We start from the raw sequence: 20,672 nt of genomic DNA, 5'->3' as shown, positions 1-20,672 counted from the left end.
TCCATGTTGTGTTTGTGTTACGTCTTAATGGGGATATTCCTGCTTGAGCTACTTGAACACCTTTAGCATTATTTGCGTTATTTGTGCTCTCCATAGACCCAGAACTACAATGTGCACTCCCCATATACCCAGAATTACAATGTGTACTTCCCCTAGACCCGGAATTACAATGTGACCCATAAATATGATGTGAACCACCCCCCGACTCGAAAGTGTGTGTACTTGCCCCTGACCCAGAATTTCGGTGACTACTTACCTTAGCCTCAAAAAAGTTTTGGCAATTTAGTTAGCCTGGTATGTTGTTTGTGCATATACCCTCCCCTGACTTACCCGACTGGATTGCGGCCCTCAAGAAGGGACTTTGAGATCCCTGCTCTACAGCCACTGCAGCACCTCCAGCTCCATCAACCAGAAGAATGAAAGATCAAGCTAAATCATGAGACTCAGTGCCAAACATCTTATTTTACCTGGAGATGCTGAGCTTGCAGGAATTGGAAAAAAAAAACCCCTCCCACAACTTCCACACCCAATGCTCCTGCACAAGGAAATTTTAGCCTTTGGATATTTTTTTCTGTTACTCTACCTGTGTGTGTTATGCGGGAGAGCGAGTCCAGCTACATATATGGCAATGACCGTCAGGACCACAGCTTCCGATTCTGACACTGGAAAATGTTCTATGGCCAGGTGCTGGCCCATGACTGGCAAATAATAAAGGCTCAGTCCAGTCACATGACAGATAAGGATGGGGGCCACTAGCGAGAGGATCCCAGGCTTCAATTCCTAAAGACAAGGCAGGTAAACGAGAGAAATCAGACAGATGAAAAGAACATCTCGCTGAATTCTGCTGTCTGCAAGACGGCCCTTCTGGCCGGTTATATTCTGCTGGCACTCCCATGCCCCTAACAGCTGAACTATTATTATTTAAGGACTGATGCAGAAAGCCAGAGGAAGAGCTGAAAGCCAGTGGCTTAACATGTGGCTTCTACTCCAAAATAAACCATGAGCATGCAGTGAGCACTGAATGCTGTAATCTGCAACTTATTACAAAAATGCAATTGGCTCATATAGTGACAGGAAAAGAGATATTAAAAAAATAATAATAAAGTCACTGAGTCTGCATTAACCCCCCCAACATCATCCAGTGGCCCCCGATCTGACCCCACCCCCTCCCAATACTGTAGCTTTCTGCATTGGCCCCTTTCTCTGCTAATCTACAGTCTTCCTCTCCCCAGTCTGACTCCCTTACCCAGCCAGAAAAAAATAATTCATGGTTTATAGGGAAGGTACCATTAGATATCGGAGAATGTGTTTTTTGTTAAGGAGGTGGAAGGGATGGGGTCAATGCAAAGAGCTACGTGGGGTGTAGCAAGTTGAAGCTGGGGAGGGGCTCTCTTTAACCTTTCATGCTGCCTCATACATGGCAGTACATTTTTGACATTGTGGTCACCTGGTAGACATCAGTACACAGGATTTCTGGGAACCTCTGTAGCACCAGGAAGCTTCCCAGCATCTTCTTCCCTCTCTTTTTTTCCCAGTTCCCTTCAGCGTCTTCTCCTCTCCATCTCCCCACTTCCTGCACCCTTTGTGCGGTCCAGCAGTTCCTTCCCGCCGGCCAGCCATGCATCTCCCTCCCTCCCTCCCTTACCTTCTCTTGTGTGTGCTGTATTACAGCCGGAGCCTTAAAGTCGCGTCACGTTGTCTGCTGGAAAAGTCTCCTCCGATGCAACCGGAAACAGGAAGTTGCGTCAGAGGAGACTTTTCCAGCAGGCAATGCGATGCAATTTCAAGGCTCTGGCTGTAATACAGCGCATAGCCTTATAGAAATCGCCAGTTTCGCCATAAGAGAAGGTAAGGGAAAGGGAGGGAGGGAGATGCACGGCCAGTGGGAGAAAGGGGGCTGCCAGACTGCACGCTTGTTCACCACGCGTGCTCACCATTCACCGCTCCACGGGGCGGTGAATGGCCTCATCCCCAATCTCGCGGTGACCTTTTTTTTTGGTCACCGTTTTGGCGGGTTACTCGCGGCTAACAACCACCGTGTCATTCTCTAATGTAAACCCCAAAATAATAAAACAGATGCAAAGCAGAAAAAAGAGATACCTTCTCAGCTCGCTTGCTGAAGGAAAAAACTGAGGAGCCGAGGCATTGCCCAGTGACACAAGGAGACAGAGTTGAAAAATGTAGATGATGCTTTCTGCAATCCTTGTGGCTGAAGGGAAGAAACCCACTTGTCAAGACTATTGTACCATTTGCACTAGAATGTTCTTTTAGGCTTCTGTGGCTGGCGTCATGTTTGTTGCAGTTTTTCACAATGTTTGGGTAGGTAGAACCGATGTTTCAGCCATCAAGCACCAGAGTGCAGACCTCACAGCATCCCCCAAAGAAAACCACAGTATGATGGCTGAAATGTCAGTTCTACCTACCCAGACAAAGCGAGACCCACAAAGTTGTATCTGTTATTCTGACTTTATCATGTGTATAGACATTATTTGATACTTATTTGTATGGGAAAGTTTCTTTTTGACTTTTGCTGATGAAAACTTATATAAATAAAAGGGCTTTTTAAAATGTCTCTTTGAAATTTAAAGCAGTTGCAGACAAAACAGCAAAAAATGTCTAAGGGATTACTTTTCTTGCCTCAACCAGTATATCGCTGAGCACACAGATCGCTTGTTAACCATGCGTTTCTTCCTGTGGTAGCTTTCTGCATCAACCCTTTAATTTGGAAGATTTTAAAAGGGTTTCCGCTCCTTCTCTCACAAGCCAATCTCTTAGCCATTAAACTTGCTTGTCATGATATATATTTTCAGACAGGACCATAGCAAGGTATGCGTGGGCAGTGCGGTTGCACAGGGCGCAAGAGAGGCAGGGGTCCCCTTCTCTTCTAGACTTCCCTTTCTGGGTGAGGGACCATGTTCTGCGGGCGCAGCAGTGCTCTGTGGAGCCTCCTGCTCGGGCACTTTCCAGGCACTGATGAGACCCACCCTCTCTGATGCGCACTTCCTCTTCCTGTGTAGTCAGGACCTGGCAATGCTTGGACATGCTTGAGCGGAAGGCTCCTCGAGGGTTGCTGTGCTTGCTGAGCAGAGACTTTTGCTGCGGGTGAGGGATTTGGAGAGGGGTGGATTTTGGGGGAGGGGGGACAGATGGACATGCTGTATTATGTGTTTGGGTAAGGAAGGAGGGTAATAGGGGGCACTCCGCGAGGGGTGTGCACACGGCACAGTTATAGCTTGCTACAGCCCTGTGTACAAAGATTGAAAGATTCTCTAGGATTTTCTCACCAAGATGACAAGCACTCATTATGAATGTCTCCGTCCCCACCTCTGCAGTCATCCTACTCTCCTTTTCCACACACTGGGATGGAAGATGATCTTCCTTCCCTCTCCATACCATCTCTGATAAGAGGCTAAGAAGATCTTCTCACCTCCTAAGCCCCAACCAGGGCATGTTATTTCTGCTCAGTGGCAGGGGGAATGATGTTCCTTGTGGTGAGCTGATGGGGGGGGGGGGGGGAAGCAGCTCCTTCAGCTACTATCTGCTCACTAATGCTTACAATCAACTCTGGATGATTACATTTGTGAAAACTCGGAGATATGTACACATAAATTCAATTTAAACCTCCAAAGAAATTCATCTAAACCTCAGAATCTAATCATTACCCCTCACTCCTCTACAGCTAAGGATCCTCTGTGTGTATCGCAGACTTTACCTCTCATTCCCCCTTAGCTAAGGATCTACTGCTCTTATTCCAGCCTTTATACCTCCTAGCTAAGGATCCTCTGCTCATCTCCAGCTTTACTCCTCACCCCCCCCCCCCCCAGTTAAGGATCTTCTGTGCGTATCCCAGGGGGGCCTGCAAGAGGGGTAGAAGTGGGAGGACCACTAGGCAACAGTGACCACAATGCGATCAGATTCACATTAGAAAGGGGGACACCCACAGTAAGGAGAACCGCAACAACTGCGCTCAACTTCAGGAAAGGGAACTATGCTGCTATGAGGGAAATGGTGGGGAGGAAGCTCAGAAACATCCTTAGGATGGAGACTGTAGGAAGCGCCTGGACCCTATTCAGGGACACCCTGCAGGAAGCACAAAGAATGTACGTCCCCGGTTTCAGGAAAGGCGGCAAGAACAAGCGATCAAAGGACCCGGTTTGGATCTCAACAGAAGCAAAGAGGGCAATAAATGACAAAAAAGTATCCTTCCGGAGATGGAAAAAGGACCCAACGGAGGAAAATCACCAGGCGCACAGGAAATGCCAAAAGGAATGCCACCGGGAAGTTAGAAAAGCAAAAGGGAACTACGAAGAGGGGCTGGCCAGGGAGGCGAAGAACTTCAAGGCATTCTTCAGTTACGTAAAGGGGAAGCGACCAGCGAGAGAGGAGGTGGGGCCGTTGGACGATGGGGTTAGGAAGGGAGTGATTAAGGAGGATAAAGAGGTAGCTGAGAGGTTGAACACGTTCTTCTTGTCGGTTTTCACGAGAGAAGACACATCTAACATACCGGATTCAGAGGAGCTCATAAGTGGGGAACAAGCTGAAATATTGGAACACGTAGAGGTAAGTAAGGAGGATGTCCTCAAACAGATAGACAGGTTAAAATGCGGCAAATCGCCGGGCCCAGACGGGATCCACCCAAGGGTTCTGAAGGAACTAAAACAAGAAATAGCGGGCACATTCCAGCATGTTTGCAACCTATCCTTGAAAACTGGAGAGGTACCAGAGGACTGGAAACTGGCGAATGTCACACCTATCTTCAAGAAGGGATCGAGGGGTGACCCCGGGAGCTACAGGCCGGTGAGCCTGACTTCAATTATAGGGAAGATGGTGGAAGCTATGATCAAGGATGGTATTTGCGAGCACATCGAGAGAAATGGCCTACTGAGAACAAGCCAGCACGGATTCTGTAAGGGAAGGTCATGCTTAATGAACCTTTTGTACTTCTTTGAGGGAATAAGCAGTCGGGTGGACAATGGGGAACCCATAGACATCATTTACCTCGATTTTCAAAAGGCTTTCGACAAGGTGCCACAAGAAAGGCTGCTTAGGAAGCTGTGGAACCACGGGGTGGGAGGGGATGTGCACAGATGGATCAAGCACTGGTTGTCGGGTAGACTGCAGAGGGTCGGAGTAAAGGGACAATATTCTGACTGGCGGGGAGTCACAAGCGGTGTGCCACAGGGATCGGTGCTGGGGCCGTTACTCTTCAACATATTTATCAATGACCTGGAAAAGGAGGCAAAGTGCGAGGTTATAAAATTTGCAGACGATACCAAACTGTGCGGCAGAGTTAGATCCAGGGAGGAGTGTGAGGACCTGCAAAGGGACCTGGACAAGCTGGAAGACTGGGCAAACAAATGGCAAATGCGCTTTAACGTGGAAAAATGCAAGGTCATGCATATAGGGAAAAAGAACCCATTGTTCAACTACAAATTGGGGGGGCATTGCTGGGAGACAGCAGTCTAGAGAGAGACTTGGGTGTGCTGGTGGATGCATCACTGAAGCCATCTGTGCAGTGCGCAGCAGCCTCGAAAAAAGCCAACAGGATGCTGGGCATCATAAAGAGGGGCATAACAACCAGGACGCGGGAAGTCATCATGCCATTGTATCGAGCGATGGTGCATCCACATCTGGAATACTGCGTTCAATATTGGTCGCCGTACTTCAAGAAGGACATGGCAGTACTTGAGAGAGTCCAAAGGAGAGCAACGAAACTGGTAAGAGGGCTGGAACACTGCCCATACGCCGAGAGGTTGGATAGGCTGGGGCTCTTCTCTCTGGAAAAAAGGAGGCTCAGGGGAGATATGATAGAGACCTTCAGGATCATGAGGGGCATAGAGAGGGTGGATAGGGACAGATTCTTCAGGCTGAAGGGGACAACAGGTACGAGGGGGCATTCGGAGAAACTGAAGGGAGATAGGTTCAAAACAAATGCAAGGAAGTTTTTTTTCACCCAAAGGGTCGTGGACACCTGGAATGCGCTACCGGAGGAAGTGATCAGGCAGAGTACGGTACAGGGATTCAAACAGGGATTGGACGGATTCCTGAGGGATAAAGGGATCGTGGGATACTGAGAGAGGTGCTGGGATGTAACACAGGTATAGAAAGCTAACCAGGTAATAAGTATAGAAACCCAACCAGGTCGTGCATGTGCAAGACCGGAGGGTTAGGACTTCGATGGGAAGATAGGACTCAATGGGAAACCAAGGTGGCAAGGGGGCCCCTTCTGGTGATTCAGACAGGTCGTGACCTGTTTGGGCCGCCGCGGGAGCGGACTGCTGGGCAGGATGGACCTATGGTCTGACCCGGCGGAGGCACTGCTTATGTTCTTATGTTTACCTCTCATTCCCCCTTAGCTAAGGATCTACTCTTATTCCAGCCTTTATACCTCACTCCTAGCTAAGGATCCTCTTTGCTCATCTCCAGCTTTTCCCCTCACCCCCCCCCATACACAGTTAAGGATCTTCTGTGTGTATCCCAGGCTTTACCTCTCATTCCCCCTTCCCCCATAACTAAGAATCCACTGCTCTTATCCCAACCTTTACTTTACCCCTAGCATTGATCCTTATCCAAAACTTTATTCCTTATGACTGAGGGAAGGAGTAGATCACAAATTGTTAAGACCTGCGATAGCAGAATAGGCAGGCATACAAGGGCTCTTTTCTGCAGATGTTTCACTATTTCTATAAAGCTCCAGAAGCAAAGCAACCACCTGCTACCACTTCAGGAAGATGTTAAAGACGTTTCTCTTCTCTTTCTAACTTTTGCCTCACGTCTTGTCAAATGCAGCATCTGTTTTTAATCTCTCTCCTCTAAGCATCCGCAACGGCTCAGGAAATATACTATAATTGTCTGATCTTGACCTAATTCTTATTATGAGCTACACAGCTTCTTAGCAGAAATTTGAAGGCTATAACGAACAATATGGTACGGTAGGAGTTTGTCTTTCTGTGAAACAATTTCTAATGCACATTACCTGCTCTGTGTCCGAAACCCCATCCTCTTCCACACTCTCAGACCTAGTCAGTTTCATCCACAAATCCAGCGAGTAAGCCAGTTAAAGAAAATCATCCATGGCAAACAGCACAAAGACCTGGAGGAGTGGGGCAATTTTATGACTTGACCATTTTCTAAAAGCAACATGGATGGCATTTCGAACAATTTCCAATCATACACAAATGCTTACACACAAAGTTATACCCACTCCAAGGTTGATGCAAATACGAGGGTTTTTCCAAAAAAGCTTCCGCACTTTCATATTTTGGTGGGAAACGGTTGGGTTGGGAGAAGTGGTTAAGAGGACGTGTTAGTAGGATGCCGGGAAAAATATATTACAAAAACAGGGTGATCATGGGGAAAAGTAATGTAATGTAATTGAGATATTTAATAAACAGTGTTTAAAAAAATAAAAGTGCAGAAACATTTTGAAGATCCCTCATATGTGCGTGTTATGTATGTGTTTTTCAACACCATCCCTGAAATATGTCTCTCAGCGTGGGTACCTGTACAGGCATTCACTCACGCAACTTTGCATGTAAACATGATCGACACATGGAAATGCAATCGCTGTCTAAATGGGTAAGGATGATAACCATACCAAATGCAAGTGGGGGTGCTCAGTTTGTGTTAAAAAATAATTGGTATACCATAGCTAGTGCACTCCCAGAAGTACACACTCAACAAGCACTCCAAAAATCATGAGGAAAAAAAATATCCACATTGCCCCAAAAATGCCAATGTTGAAATTTGACGCACCTTCATTAGGAATGCTAAGGAGTCTTTTGGAACCAAAAGTTTTGTATCATTCTTTCAGTGGCTGATTTTTGTTTTTAAATACTTATATAGAAACAAGACCAAATGTGATCCCTCTAACCTGCCTGTTGTCAGACTTTATTAATCTCTTAGCCAACATCTTAAATCAAATTGAGCTTTGGATGATAGCTTTCAAATTGAAATTAAATAAAGAAAAAACTAAATTCTTTTTGGCAACTCCCAATGAAAAGATAAAAGAAAATTTGATTCATGTGAACATACTATAAAAATATTAGGTGTAGCTCTCGACAAACATCTAACCCTGGAAAAACATACAGACCTACTGTTTAAGAAATGTATATCGGTCTTATGACGCTTCGCACCATCAAAAAATTCTTTGACGAATCGTCTTTTCGTTTACTGGTGCAATCATCCATCTTGAGTATTTTGGATTATTGTAATATTATATATCTAGGAGCTTACAAAACAATTCTCAAAAAAACTGAGACTAATTCAGAATAACATAAGAACATAAGCATCGCCTCTGCCGAGTCAGACCATAGGTCCATCGCACCCAGCAGTCCGCTCCCGTGGCGGCCCCCCAGGTCAGGGACCTGTAAGTTCGCCTTATCTTTGGTTTAAAAACTCCACTGGTTCTCTGCCTGTTTTAGCTACAAAGCCGTTTTTGGGATGCTACCAGATTACCTCGTTTCTCAGTTTATTTTGAATTGTTCCAACAAGAGTACTCGTAGAATAAATCTATTTAATTATCCCAATCATGTCAATATAAGAAGTTTTTTTGACAGAATCTTAACATTCCAGGCAGCTAAACTAAAAACATGGCTTGGAAAATCTATACTCGAGGCTACCTCTCGCGTTGACTTCACAAAATCATTGAAGACTCGTCTGTTTGACAAGTTTTAAATCTTAAATCATGTCACTGTCTTAACATTTATGAATTTCTACAGCTGTCCATATTCTTAATTATGCCACTGTTTTAACTTTTAACTTCTTTCAGATATTAACTAATCTAATTTATTGATTTTATTGTACTTCAGACTGACTATTTTATTGTGTGTCTTAAAACATTGACTGTATGCATTTTTTTGTTGTGAACCACTTCGAACTTCTGATATAGCAGTATATAAGAAATAAATTATTATTATTATTATTAACTGGCTAATCCACAGCATCCACTATCGCCTCTCTTTAAAAGATCCCACCCTTTCTTGAATTCAGACACAATCTCTGTTTCCACCACCTCTTCCGGAAGACTGTTCCTTGCATCTACAACCCTTTCTGTAAAAAAGTATTTCCTCACAATACTCCGGAGCCTATCATCTCTTAATTTCATCCTATGGCTCCCAAATCTTTTTAAAATTATTATAATTCCCTTTTTGTATGGCAATTGTTCTTTCCATTTTGTATATGTGACACAACGAATTCCACCAGAAGGTGTAATTAAGACTTGTGTAATTTTTCCAATTCCTGGTGATATGTTGAATGGCGACTCCTGTCGTTATCAATAAAAGTTTATTATTGCTTGATGAAATTTGACTTTTAATTTTCATTGAGGTACCGAATAAAATTGTATCATATGACAGAGCTACATGGTTCTCTAATAAACAATTAATTTGAGACCAGATTGATTTCCAAAAGGCCATATAAATTGATAAACGGATTTATAAATAAAAAGCCAAAAACTGGTCTTAGGGATATTTGAAGTATTGAGATTAAACATCAAATTTCCGCGTCTCAATGGCCACGAATTTGGTCTTGGAGGATGAGGTGTACAGTGTTCGCATCTATGAGATGCTCTTACATAGAGCATTTTGGACCCAGTTAGATTACAGAAGTTAAATAGCTCTAAGTCTAATAGATGCTGGCATTGTAATCTTGAGATAGGGACTCTAGATCATTTGTTATACTATTGTCCCTTTATCTTGGCCTTTTGGAAATCAATTTGGACCCAAATAAATTGTTTATTGGAGAATCATTTGGCTTTATCATATAATACAATTCTATTTGGTATGTCAATGAGAACAAAGAGCCAAATTTCATCAAACAATAATAAGCTTTTATTGATTATGACAGGAGTCACCATACAACATATTACAAGTAATTGGAAGAATTGAAGTAGACTCAATTATAATTTCTGGTGGAATTCGTTGTGTCACATTTATAAAATGGAAAGAACAATAGCTATACAAAAGGGGAATTATAATAAATTTAAAGAGCTCTGGAGGCCATTGACAAATTATTGTAATGAATAGATACCATTTTCCATTGCAAGTACAATTGCAAATGTGGGGATGGGTAGGGGTTCTAAATTTTATTAATTGTTTAGATCAATAGAAAAGAAAATTTATATGATATATTTGATTGAATTAGTTAAGGAAGGGAGTAAACTTTATGTATTAATGTTATAAAAGAAAGAAATTCAAGTGATGTATTCAATTTCAAATGTTTAATTATTTATACACTTGTTGTAAGATGGAAAAATGAATAAAGAATTAAAAAAAAAAATTAATTCACACGTTGCGTTCCAATAACTTTGCTGTCACTGCCCCTATTCTCTGGAACTCACTGCCCAATCATTTGCACAGCGAATCTGAAATAAAACAATTCAAATCCAAACTAAAAACTTTTTTGTTCCAGGATGCCTTTGGACAATAACTGTCCTCTTAAGGACAAAAGAAACAATTTTTTTACCCTAACCTATTGTTTTTTCCTTTTTTGTTTTGCCTTTTCCTTTCACGATTGTAGTTCTTCCCTTTCTTTCCTATTGTTTGAAGTAAGTCCATATGTCTTATTATGTGTTTTATTAAGTCACTTTGGTTTTGTCTAGTTTCCCGATTTTTAATCCATTTTTATGTAAATTTTATATTGTACACCGCTTAGAAACCTGATTAAGCGGTTTAAAATTTTTTAAAATAAACTTGAAACAAATTATTATTGTGTAAACCGCAATGAATGGTTTGGCTGTATGTAAAACTAAACTATTATTATCATCACATACTATCACACCCATCCTGCTTCTTCTTTTGTGCACAAAAATTCTTCACCCTCTAAACCGGGGGTCTCAATGAATCTGCATGAGACCTATGTGCATGTACTGCTTTCAATGCATATTCATTGGGGAAATCCTGAAAACCCAACTGGATTGCGGCCCTCAAGGAGGGACTGAGTTCTCTGCTCTAAACTGCACGGTTTCCTCAGGTTCTTGCAGCCCAAAGGCATAACCTTCCCTTTTTTAGCATTACATTTTAGCTGCCAAATATCAGAGAATTCATATGAAGGGAATTTTTGAAAAGAAAGTAAAATTCTGGAGTATCTTGTGGCACACCCAGAATCTCTTCCAGGCACACAGTTTGAGAGACACTACTGTAAGTAAGGTGTTAAACATCGTCTGAGCTCTGCTTCTCCACAACACAAAAAAGGATATTTTGAGTACAAGGATGAGGATGAGACAGCCAAAGACTGGCATGTACATTCCGATGGAGACGAAGCGGGAGAGCGATGGTAGCAGGTAGAAGAAATACGACTGGTGGAGGCGCTCCAGCAGGTTGTTCAGTTTCCGAAACATTCCTTCCAGTGTCCTGAAAATGCAGAAGAGTTTAAGAAGAGAAGGCAAATTTATCACTAGTGACTCCTACAGGGGTGTCCAACCTTTTGGCTTCCCTGGGCCACATTGGCCAAAAAACATGTTTCTGGGGTCGCACAAATGCGCAAACGCTGCAGCAAAACAGAGGAGGGAGCTGGCAAGATCTCAGACTGATAGGACACCGCTCCCCCACCCCCTCGACAGTCCACATCATACTTACTTGCCAATGGTGCTCATGTCGTACTTGTACTGGCGGAAGCTGTTGATGCCACGCATGGTAATGGCCTCAATGTGGTAACGCAGGAACAAGCCATGATCCCCCTGTGGCCGACCCGAGCCCTGCTTCAGTACCATCAGCATGGTGGTCTCTAGGCTGTGCAGATATGCGGGAAAAGAATCCCAGTCTCCTCGCTGCAGCTGAGAGACAGATATGCATAAAGAAGATTTTTAATGTATTTATTTCAGCTCATTAATCACCCCTATAGCATCCATTATACTATGGAGTCTCATTCCCTGATGAAGCTGAGGGACAGATAGACACCTATTTAGCTGTAATCTAGTCATCTTACTAATGCTAGGAAGACTTCTCCATATCTTCAAGAAAAGCAGAGACCCCCCAACCCCCATCACCACAACATAAGGACTTCTTGACATATGCTCTCAGTTCCCAAATCTTCAGGAGGAACACCCAAACCCTCACCTTCTCCCAACTAGTATAGAGCAGGGCCTCTTCATTATATCATTCTTCCACTCTTCTTCTGCATGGTGTTGAGCTAGGATCTCACATCCAATCCTAGAGGGTGTAGAGCCGATTCTCCTCCCCTTATCCTCCTGGAAACCCATTCCCCTATCTTTGAATGGTAAAAAAAGAGGGCTGCTGCCTTGCCTTGAACTGTGCCCCCCCTCAGTATCCCTTCAAGACTCTGCTGTCCTGGATTGGATACCCTTTTCTCTCTCTCACTAGATATCTATGCCTCGTTACCTTGTGCCCTGGATGACGAAAAACAGAAGCTTTCTATAGCCTTCTGGGATCTTAGGGCCCCTTACCTTGCCCTATGAATCTCTGGGATCTTTACTTTGTTCTGCAAGGTGCACGGTAAGGGTCCCCCATGCGAAAGTACTACTCAGTTCTGGCCGAGGTTCACAGGCAGGCCATTGGGTAGCCCTTTTCTGGGGTCTCAGAGCCACTAATTATGACCTGAATTGTTAAACTAAGACAGCTAACTGGATCCAAATTCCTTGGGTTTACTCCAGTGCATGCAGGGACTTTTAGTTCTAATTTCTCCATTGCGTTCCCTAAGAAAAGCAAGAATATGAGTCTCAGCTTGCACTGGGTTAAACTGGATCAACCCTGTCCTGCCAATCTGGATCTAGTTGGCAGCCTTAGGTTAAACGGAGTGGGCCCCCCTCCATCTGGGGTCTCGGGGCCACTTACCTTGCCCTGAATGGTGCAGAGAAGTCCATTCTTCTGGCAAAAGGCGTAGAAGAGATTCACCATGTCCAAGTTGGGCAGCTGTCCATTCAAACCCTCCACAGCAATATCTAGGCTGGTGATCACATCACTGCTAATCTCTAGTGAGACAGCAGCCTGAATTGCACCCGCTCGTCCCATCATCACCGAAGACTCCATGCCTGGGGTGGGAGGGAACATGGGAAAGTGTCAGTACAGGTGTCTTGGAAATAGCCTGTGCGCTGTAATAATTCCAGTACCAGACATTCAAATCCCTGAAATCATTCAAACAGGGATTGGACAGATTCCTGAGGGAAAAGGGGATCGTGGGGTACTGAGGGAGGTGCTGGGGTGTTGCATAAGTATAGACAGCTCACCAGGTCGTGCAGGTGCAAGGCCGGAGGGTTAGGACATTGATGGGAAGATAGGACTTCGATGAGAAACCTAGGGGGCAAGGGGGCCCCTTCTGGTGATTAAGTCAAGTCATGACCTGTTGGGCCGCCGCGGGGGCGGACTGCTGGGCGGGATGGACCTCTGGTCTGACCCGGCAGAGGCACTGCTTATGTTCTTATGTCCCAGCTACATTACGGAGGTCGTCTATGCACCTACAGCTGTCACGTCAATTTCAGCACCTCCCGTGGCAGGCTCTAGGATGGTGGTCAAGACAGGAAGCCAGAGAAAGGTAATTAAACTAAAGCTTAATTTTGTCTACCGAGTCGTCATTCTGAGAAGGCTCGACTCGGTTTACAGCAATTCAATAAACAGGGAATGATTTACAAATGATAAATAGAAGATAAAGAGCAAAATTTCAAAAGAATTACTTTTCAAAATGTTTGGCAAATAGAGTAGTTTTTAAAGATTTACGGAAAAATTGAAACGAACTGGAACTCCTAAAAAAAAAAAAAAAAGGGGGAGATCATTCCAGAGTTGAGAGAATTAAAAAAGCTGTCTGCTTGCTATATGCAAGAGAAAACGAGGCTGCCTGAACTTCGCTCATCCCAACAAAACTGTCCTTACTTTTAACATCCCTTTACTTATTGTCTACAAAGACTTCTCAGTTCAATCAGGGTCACAATAATAAGAATTCCAGGACAAAAAAAAAAAAAGATCAATAGCTGTACAAAATGGAAATTATAAGACCTTTTCTAAAATATGGGGGCCATTGACATCTTTTTGTGATGATTAAACACCATTTATTCTATTGAAATATACACCATGAATAATAGAGAGGGGGAAGGGTTCTTATTATATTGTGTATTTTATTAATAATAGAGGGAAGGGGGGGTGGGTTATGGGTTTATATATATACAATTGTTGTTTTTCTTGATAGATTTACAAGTGATATTTTTAAGAATATATATGATTTTAATTTGTACACTTGTTGAAAGATTAAAAATGAATAAAGATTAAAAAAAAAAAAAAATTCCAGGACATTCCTAGGAAAACCAATAATTATACATAGAAATAAAAAATAAAACAATATACCTAGTCACATTACTGCTTAGAAAATACTAATTTAGACACGATGACGACAATGTTAATGTTGATATGTCAGTCCGATAATGTAATTTGGAGTTGTCATTTTTATCTTTGTAAAATAATTGAAATGTTATTTATGTCCATGTATGAATGTGTTGATGTACTTCGCCTTGTATAAGACGGATTATAAATAAACCAAACCAAAGAAAGCTTTTAACCGTTTCTGAAAAGACAAATAATTCCTCTGCAATGGAAGAACATCCCAAAGAATTCCTTGCCAATGGAAGAACATCCCAAAGCCACACACCCTAATATGCAAAAGACAACGACAAATGCTTATGGGATTTCTCCTGAAACTGTAAATACACTCAATTTCGAAGGCGAATCTCACTAGTGAGGTATAACATAATATGCTGACAACGACAAATGCTTATGGGATTTCTCCTGAAACTGTAAATACACTCAATTTCGAAGGCGAATCTCACTAGTGAGGTATAACATAATATGCTGGAGTCAAACCACAGAAAATTTTAAAACACAAACTTTAAACTTGACCCCAGTTTCTACTGGTAACCAATGACCTCCAAATCAGCTGTGTTTTGGACTGTTTATAACTTTCACAATAAAACCTATGAACACCCAGAATACACAAATGGAGGGAAAAAAGAAAACACCAACCAGGGATGTATGAAGAAATCTCATAACGATTCCTTCCAGTGGGTCTTTAGCAATACACTTTTCCCTCCATATTCGCAACTTCGGTTATTTGCGGCTTTTGTCTTGATGGCTCCGCCCCCCCAAATGAAGTCATCCTGGAGTGCTGAAAGTTCAGTGCTTTTTTTTTTTTCAGCTTGATTGGGCAAACGGCAGCGTTGGAGAAAAGCGTGCAGAGAGAAAATTTTAGCCCTTGCTTCAGTATTGCCTCTCCTTCAGAAACAGGTCAGGTCTCGCTCGATATTTGCAGTACGGCTACAAAGCGTAAGGCTCCTAGTGCTACCAAAAGCACTCCCAAGAAGGAAAAGAAAGTGAAGGCCTTTTCAGAAAAGGTAGAATTATTGGATATGCTTCGTAGGGCAAAGTCAGCCTCCGCTGCTGCTCAGCATTATGGCATTAATGAATCTACCAAAGAAGAAAGCTTTTAACCGTTTCTGAAAAGACAAATGATTCCTCTGCATCCTGCAGATAAGGCTAGACTCATTCAGGGCACTGGTCTTTGACCTACGGGCCACCACGGGAGCGGACTGCTGGGCACAATGGACCACTGGTCTGATCCAGCAGCGCCAATTCTTATGTTCTACCATTAAATGCGTAAAGAAACAGGAAAAGCCAATCCGTGAAGCTGTTGCTGCAGCTGCAGCTGTGAAGACAGATAGCAATCTCTCTCGTGTGGAAACTGCAGGATTCCTGTAGGCTCTGTGTTGGTAAAAGGAAAGGCAAAGTCTTTGTATGATAACTTGAAGAAAAGGGAAGGTGGGTTGTCGCAATCTACGGTCTTTCTGGCCAGTAAAGGGTGGTTGGATTAAATTCCGGCACAGATTTGGCCTACGTAATGTGAAAGTGAGGCACACAGAGAGTTCCCTGCTACTTTGAAGAGAAGGGATATGAACCTGAGCAGGCATTCAATGCCGATGAAGCTGCTGTTTTGGATGAGAATACTACAGAGGACCTTTTTAAAAAAAATCTTTATTAATTTTCCAAATATTAACAGTGCATTGCAAAAATTTAAAACATAAAAGGAAAAGCACTTTAAATATACAAACATTCTGAAAACAATCATTTTCTCCCCCCCCTTCATCCATAAAAGTATAACCACATATAGAATTTCAATAAACTAAATACAAGAAATAATGATGCCTTCCCGCCTCCCTCCCACCCTGGATGTGTAAGGAATTAACTAAAAATAAAAGGTCCATGACAACCGATGTGATTCAACAAATGATGTCAACGGGCTCCACACCCTTCTAAATGCATTACTATATCCCAAAAATTCAGCGTTCATTCTTTCATATTTGTAACTGCAACATAAGTTCGCCCACCAAAAAGTATAATCAAGTCTATCATAACTCTTCCAATTGCGTGTAATCATCTGCATTGCTATTCCCATTATTAAGAAAAGCCGGCTTTTATAACGATCCAAAGAAAGTTTAACATGTAGTAAAGTACCACAAATTATGGCTTCATAAGTCAATGGTATCGTTGACCCAAGTATAACATTAGTTTGGCCCTATATCTACTTCCAAAAATTAAGTATCAAAGGACAATAAAACAGATGATCCAAAGTTCCTATATCAATATGCCAGCATCTATTAGATTTTTTTTGTCCCTATATTATGTCATTTTGGAATTCAATTTGGACTCAAGTTAACTGTCTTCTAGAGAACCATGTTGCGTTATCCTATGACACCGTTTTGTTTGGTATATCTATGAGGAAAAAAAGTCAAATTTCGTCATGCAATAATAAACTTTTGTTAATAATGACAGGGGTCGCCATTCAGCATATTATCAACAATTGGAAAAACTACTCTAATCTTAACTATACATTTTGGTGGAATTCATTATGCCATATTTATAAGATGGAAAGAGCTATTGCTACGCAGAAAGGGACTTACAATAAGTTTATAAAGATCTGGGGACCAATGGAAAAGTATTGTAATGAGTAGACATCATTTTTTTAAGGGAGATTATATTTACACATTGGGGGGTGGGGGGGGGGGCGATATAATTTTTATTTGAAAGTTTGTTTTACTTACTTTAAGAAGGGTGGGAGGGAGGGGATTTCTATTTTTGTTTATGAGGATTTGATTAAGAATTTTAAGTGCTGTATTGAAATTATAATGGATATATTTATGTACACTTATTGTCTGTTTTAATATGACTCCCCCTCGCTAAAAGACATTTCCCACACAGGAAAGCTAGGGACCTCCCTCCACTTCAAAATCACTGAGCTCTGGAACAACCTTACCTCCCCTCTTCGGAACTTGAGCTCTCTCCAAGTTTTCCGCAAACATCTGAAAACCTGGCTTTTCTCAAAAAATGTAACTCTCCCTCCAACTTAGGAATCAAGGAAACTCTTATATCTTGGCATCCCAATCCTCTAAATTTTCTTCACACTTCTATCCCTAACCCTCTGTTGTAGTTCCTTCCTATTTCTCCTACTGTAAACCGCGTTGAGCTCTACGAACGTGGAGATGATGCGGTATACAAACCTAAGGATTAGATTAGATTAGACTCAAGAAATTTAGTTACTTTAAGAAGGGTGAGTGGAGGGTGGGGATGTATATTTTTGTTCTAGATGATATGATTAAGAATTTCAAATGTTATATTGAAAGTTTAATGGATATTTTATTGTACACTTGTTTAAGATTTAAAATGAATAAAGAATTAAAAAAAAAAAAAAAAAAAAAAAAAAGATTTAGAACTGTCTAACTTTTGCAAATAAACTGGGGTCCAAAAAATCCTATGCAACAAGAAAAAACAAGTTTGTTTCATAGATGCTGACGCTGTACATTTCAACCTCCAAGTCCAAATTTGTGGCCATCGAGATGCAGAAATATACTGAGGACTTTCATTAGCAAAGAGGATAAGTGAGCACCAGGCTTCAATGCTGCCTTGTGCAAACGTAGTAGGCCATATGATAAAGCCTACACTGATTTATAAAGCCACAAACTCCCAAGCCTTGAAGGGAAAAGCTAAGCTCCAGCTGCCTGTTTACTGGATGCACAAGAAGACTTGGACAACAAGAACGCTTTTTCTCGAGTAGTTTCATCAATTTTTTGTGTCTGAAGTAAGAAAATACCTTGCCAGTAAGGGAAAGGAATTCAAGGTTCTGCTGGTATTGGACAATGCCCCTGGACACCCAGAATGACATGAGCTCCACACTGAGGGTGTTAAGGGCATCTACATGCCACCCAGCACCTCAGCTCTCATCCAGCCTCTAGACCAGGGAGTAATAAGGACATTCAAGGCACATTACAAATAGTATTCAAAGGAGAGGATTGTCCATGCTATGGAAGAAGACACCAACGTGTAGAACATCATGAAAATGTGGACGGACTTCACTATCGCCAATGCCATCAATGTTATTGAAAGAGCGCTGAAAGCTGTCAAGCCAGAGACAATGAACTTATGCTGGAAGAATCTTTGGCTTGAATGTGTAAAACTAGAAGTTCACTGTCATTACCACAGAGCCAGTCCACGAAAGTATGCAAAACATCATGGATTTGGCAAAGAAGGTGGATGGGGAAGGCTTTGACAATATGGATCTGGGGGATATTCAAGACTTAATAGACACCAGATCCGACGAACTAACAGAAGATGACCTTCTTGATCTGACTGTTCCTGAAGGAGAGGCAATACCAGATGAAGAAGAGGATGGAGAAGAACAACAACAAGTGCTAGAAGACAAGTTTACATTGGACAATATTGCTGAGGTCCAATGCTTTAATGGTCTGTTTTTATGACATCTACCCATCAATGGTACGTGCCTTGAAGGTAAAGGAGTTAGCATAAGCTGCAATGTCTACAAACACGAATATATAAAAATAAACGAAGAAACAGAAGAGCCAGACTGAAATTACAATGTATTTCCAGAAAATACGGAAAGTCCCTGCAATGGAGCCATGGTTCTCGTTTTGAACTGAGCTCCTTAGAGCTTACTACCTCACACTGAAGATACACTATACTAATTAAATTTATAATGACAATTGTGGTGTTTTTTGCAGATAAGCAAAAAACAAAAGGAATTGACCCCAAAATATCCACAAAGAAGAAAATCCAGAGAAAACCAAAAAAACTCTGTGGAGTGACGATGTTCCTAAATGGACTTTATTTGAAAGTGTCAAAGTTCCAAAGATACACTGAAATCATCCACATAAAATAATTTCATCCACATAAAAATAAATCATCCACATAAAAAGCCTTAAAGGACCTAGTCCCAACACGGTCCACGTTTTGACAAAAAGTCTTCTTCAGGAGTCCCTGGGGGTCCTATAAAGGTGAATACGTGGGAAACAATTGTGTGTCTCACTTCCGGCTCACCACACAATTGTTTCCCACATATTCACCTTTATAGGACCCCCAGGGACCCCTGAAGAAGACTTTTTGTTGAAACGCGGACCGTGTTGGGTCCTGTATCCCTAGCGGACTAAGTCCTTTAAGGCTTTTTATGTGGATGAAATTATTTTATGTGGATGATCTCAGTTTACCTATGAAACTTTGACACTTTCAAATAAAGTCCATTTAGGAACATCGTCACTCCACAGATTTTTATTTTTTTTTTTTTTTGCAGATAAGGACGTTTGCTACATTTTTTGAAACTTTTAAGTACCGTATTTTTCGCTCCATAAAACGCACCTGACCATAAGACGCACCCTAAATTTAGAGGAGGAAAACAAGAAAAAATACATTCTGAACCAAATTCTCCCTGCTAGTCTCTGCACCCTGTCCCCCCTCTCTGCCAGGCTCTGGACATTGTCCCCCTTCTGGTGGTCTAGTGGCTGGCAGGCAAGTAGGGACAGGGCAGGCAGGCCTCCCCATCGCAGGCAGGCAGGTCCCAGCCTCACCCCCCTGTACCTATTTTTAATTCAGCAGGCCCCACCCCCCCGTACCTAATTCCCTCCATACCTATTTTTAATTCGGGTGGCCCCCTTGTACCTAAATCCCCCTGTACCTATTTTTAATTCAGCAGGCCCCCCCGTACCTATTTTTAATTCGGGTGGCCCCCTCATACCTAAACCCCCATACCTATTTTTAATTCGGCAGGCCCCAGCCCCTATTACCTTATCTCAATTCCACTGCCCTCCCTCGCTGAATGCGGCTGCCTCTCTGGCGGCAGAGGGGCGCTGCCTGCCTGGTCGGCTGATGCGGCTGCCTCATCCTCTCCAGCGGCGCACAAGGCTGCCTGCCCGGTCCCACGCCACCTCCCATGAGAACTGAGTTCTCGCGGGAAGCAGGGCAGGACCGGGCAGGCAACCCTGCGCACTGCTCTGCCGCTAAAGAAGAGGAGGCGGCCGCGTCAGCCGACCAGGCAGGCAGCCCCATGCGCTGCTCTGCTGCCAGAGAGGCAGCGGCGTCCAGCGAGGGAAGGCAGTGGAATTGAGATAAGGCAACAGGGGTGTGGTTTGGGTATTCACTCCATAAGACACACCCTTATTTCCACCTCCTTTTTGAGGGTGGAAAAAGTGCATCTTATGGAGCAAAAAATATGGTATCTGTGATAGTTTGAGGGGTTTTTTGACTTGTGTCACTCAAACAGTAGTAGCACAAGCTTTTCCACAAATGGTATCCAATGCTGGATTGGCCGGGTGCGTGCAAATTTTTTATCATCTCAGCATCTCATGTAAGTGACAAGTTCTTAAAAAAAAAATTTTGTGTGAGCAACAAGTTCTA

At 42.7% G+C, this 20,672-nt stretch overlaps 1 protein-coding gene across 2 annotated transcripts in view; it reads right to left on the bottom strand.

Moving 5' to 3' along the window:
* GPAA1 (glycosylphosphatidylinositol anchor attachment 1) overlaps positions 1 to 20,672 on the bottom strand; it is a 54,049-nt gene that overhangs the window by 14,128 nt on the left and 19,249 nt on the right. For both annotated transcript variants that reach the window (XM_033935066.1, XM_033935067.1), the window contains 5 exons: positions 12,792 to 12,988; positions 11,577 to 11,773; positions 11,198 to 11,351; positions 6,977 to 7,048; positions 584 to 780 (listed from right to left, as the gene is read on the bottom strand). In XM_033935066.1, coding sequence (XP_033790957.1) covers positions 584 to 780; positions 6,977 to 7,048; positions 11,198 to 11,351; positions 11,577 to 11,773; positions 12,792 to 12,988 — 817 coding nt within the window. The remainder of the gene's footprint in view (positions 1 to 583; positions 781 to 6,976; positions 7,049 to 11,197; positions 11,352 to 11,576; positions 11,774 to 12,791; positions 12,989 to 20,672) is intronic.

This window comes from Geotrypetes seraphini, chromosome 2, assembly GCF_902459505.1.
Source record: "Geotrypetes seraphini chromosome 2, aGeoSer1.1, whole genome shotgun sequence".
NCBI classification, from domain to species: Eukaryota; Metazoa; Chordata; class Amphibia; order Gymnophiona; family Dermophiidae; genus Geotrypetes; species Geotrypetes seraphini.
Note: the sequence above shows the minus strand (reverse complement) of the source record. Positions and strands in the feature narration are given on the sequence as shown.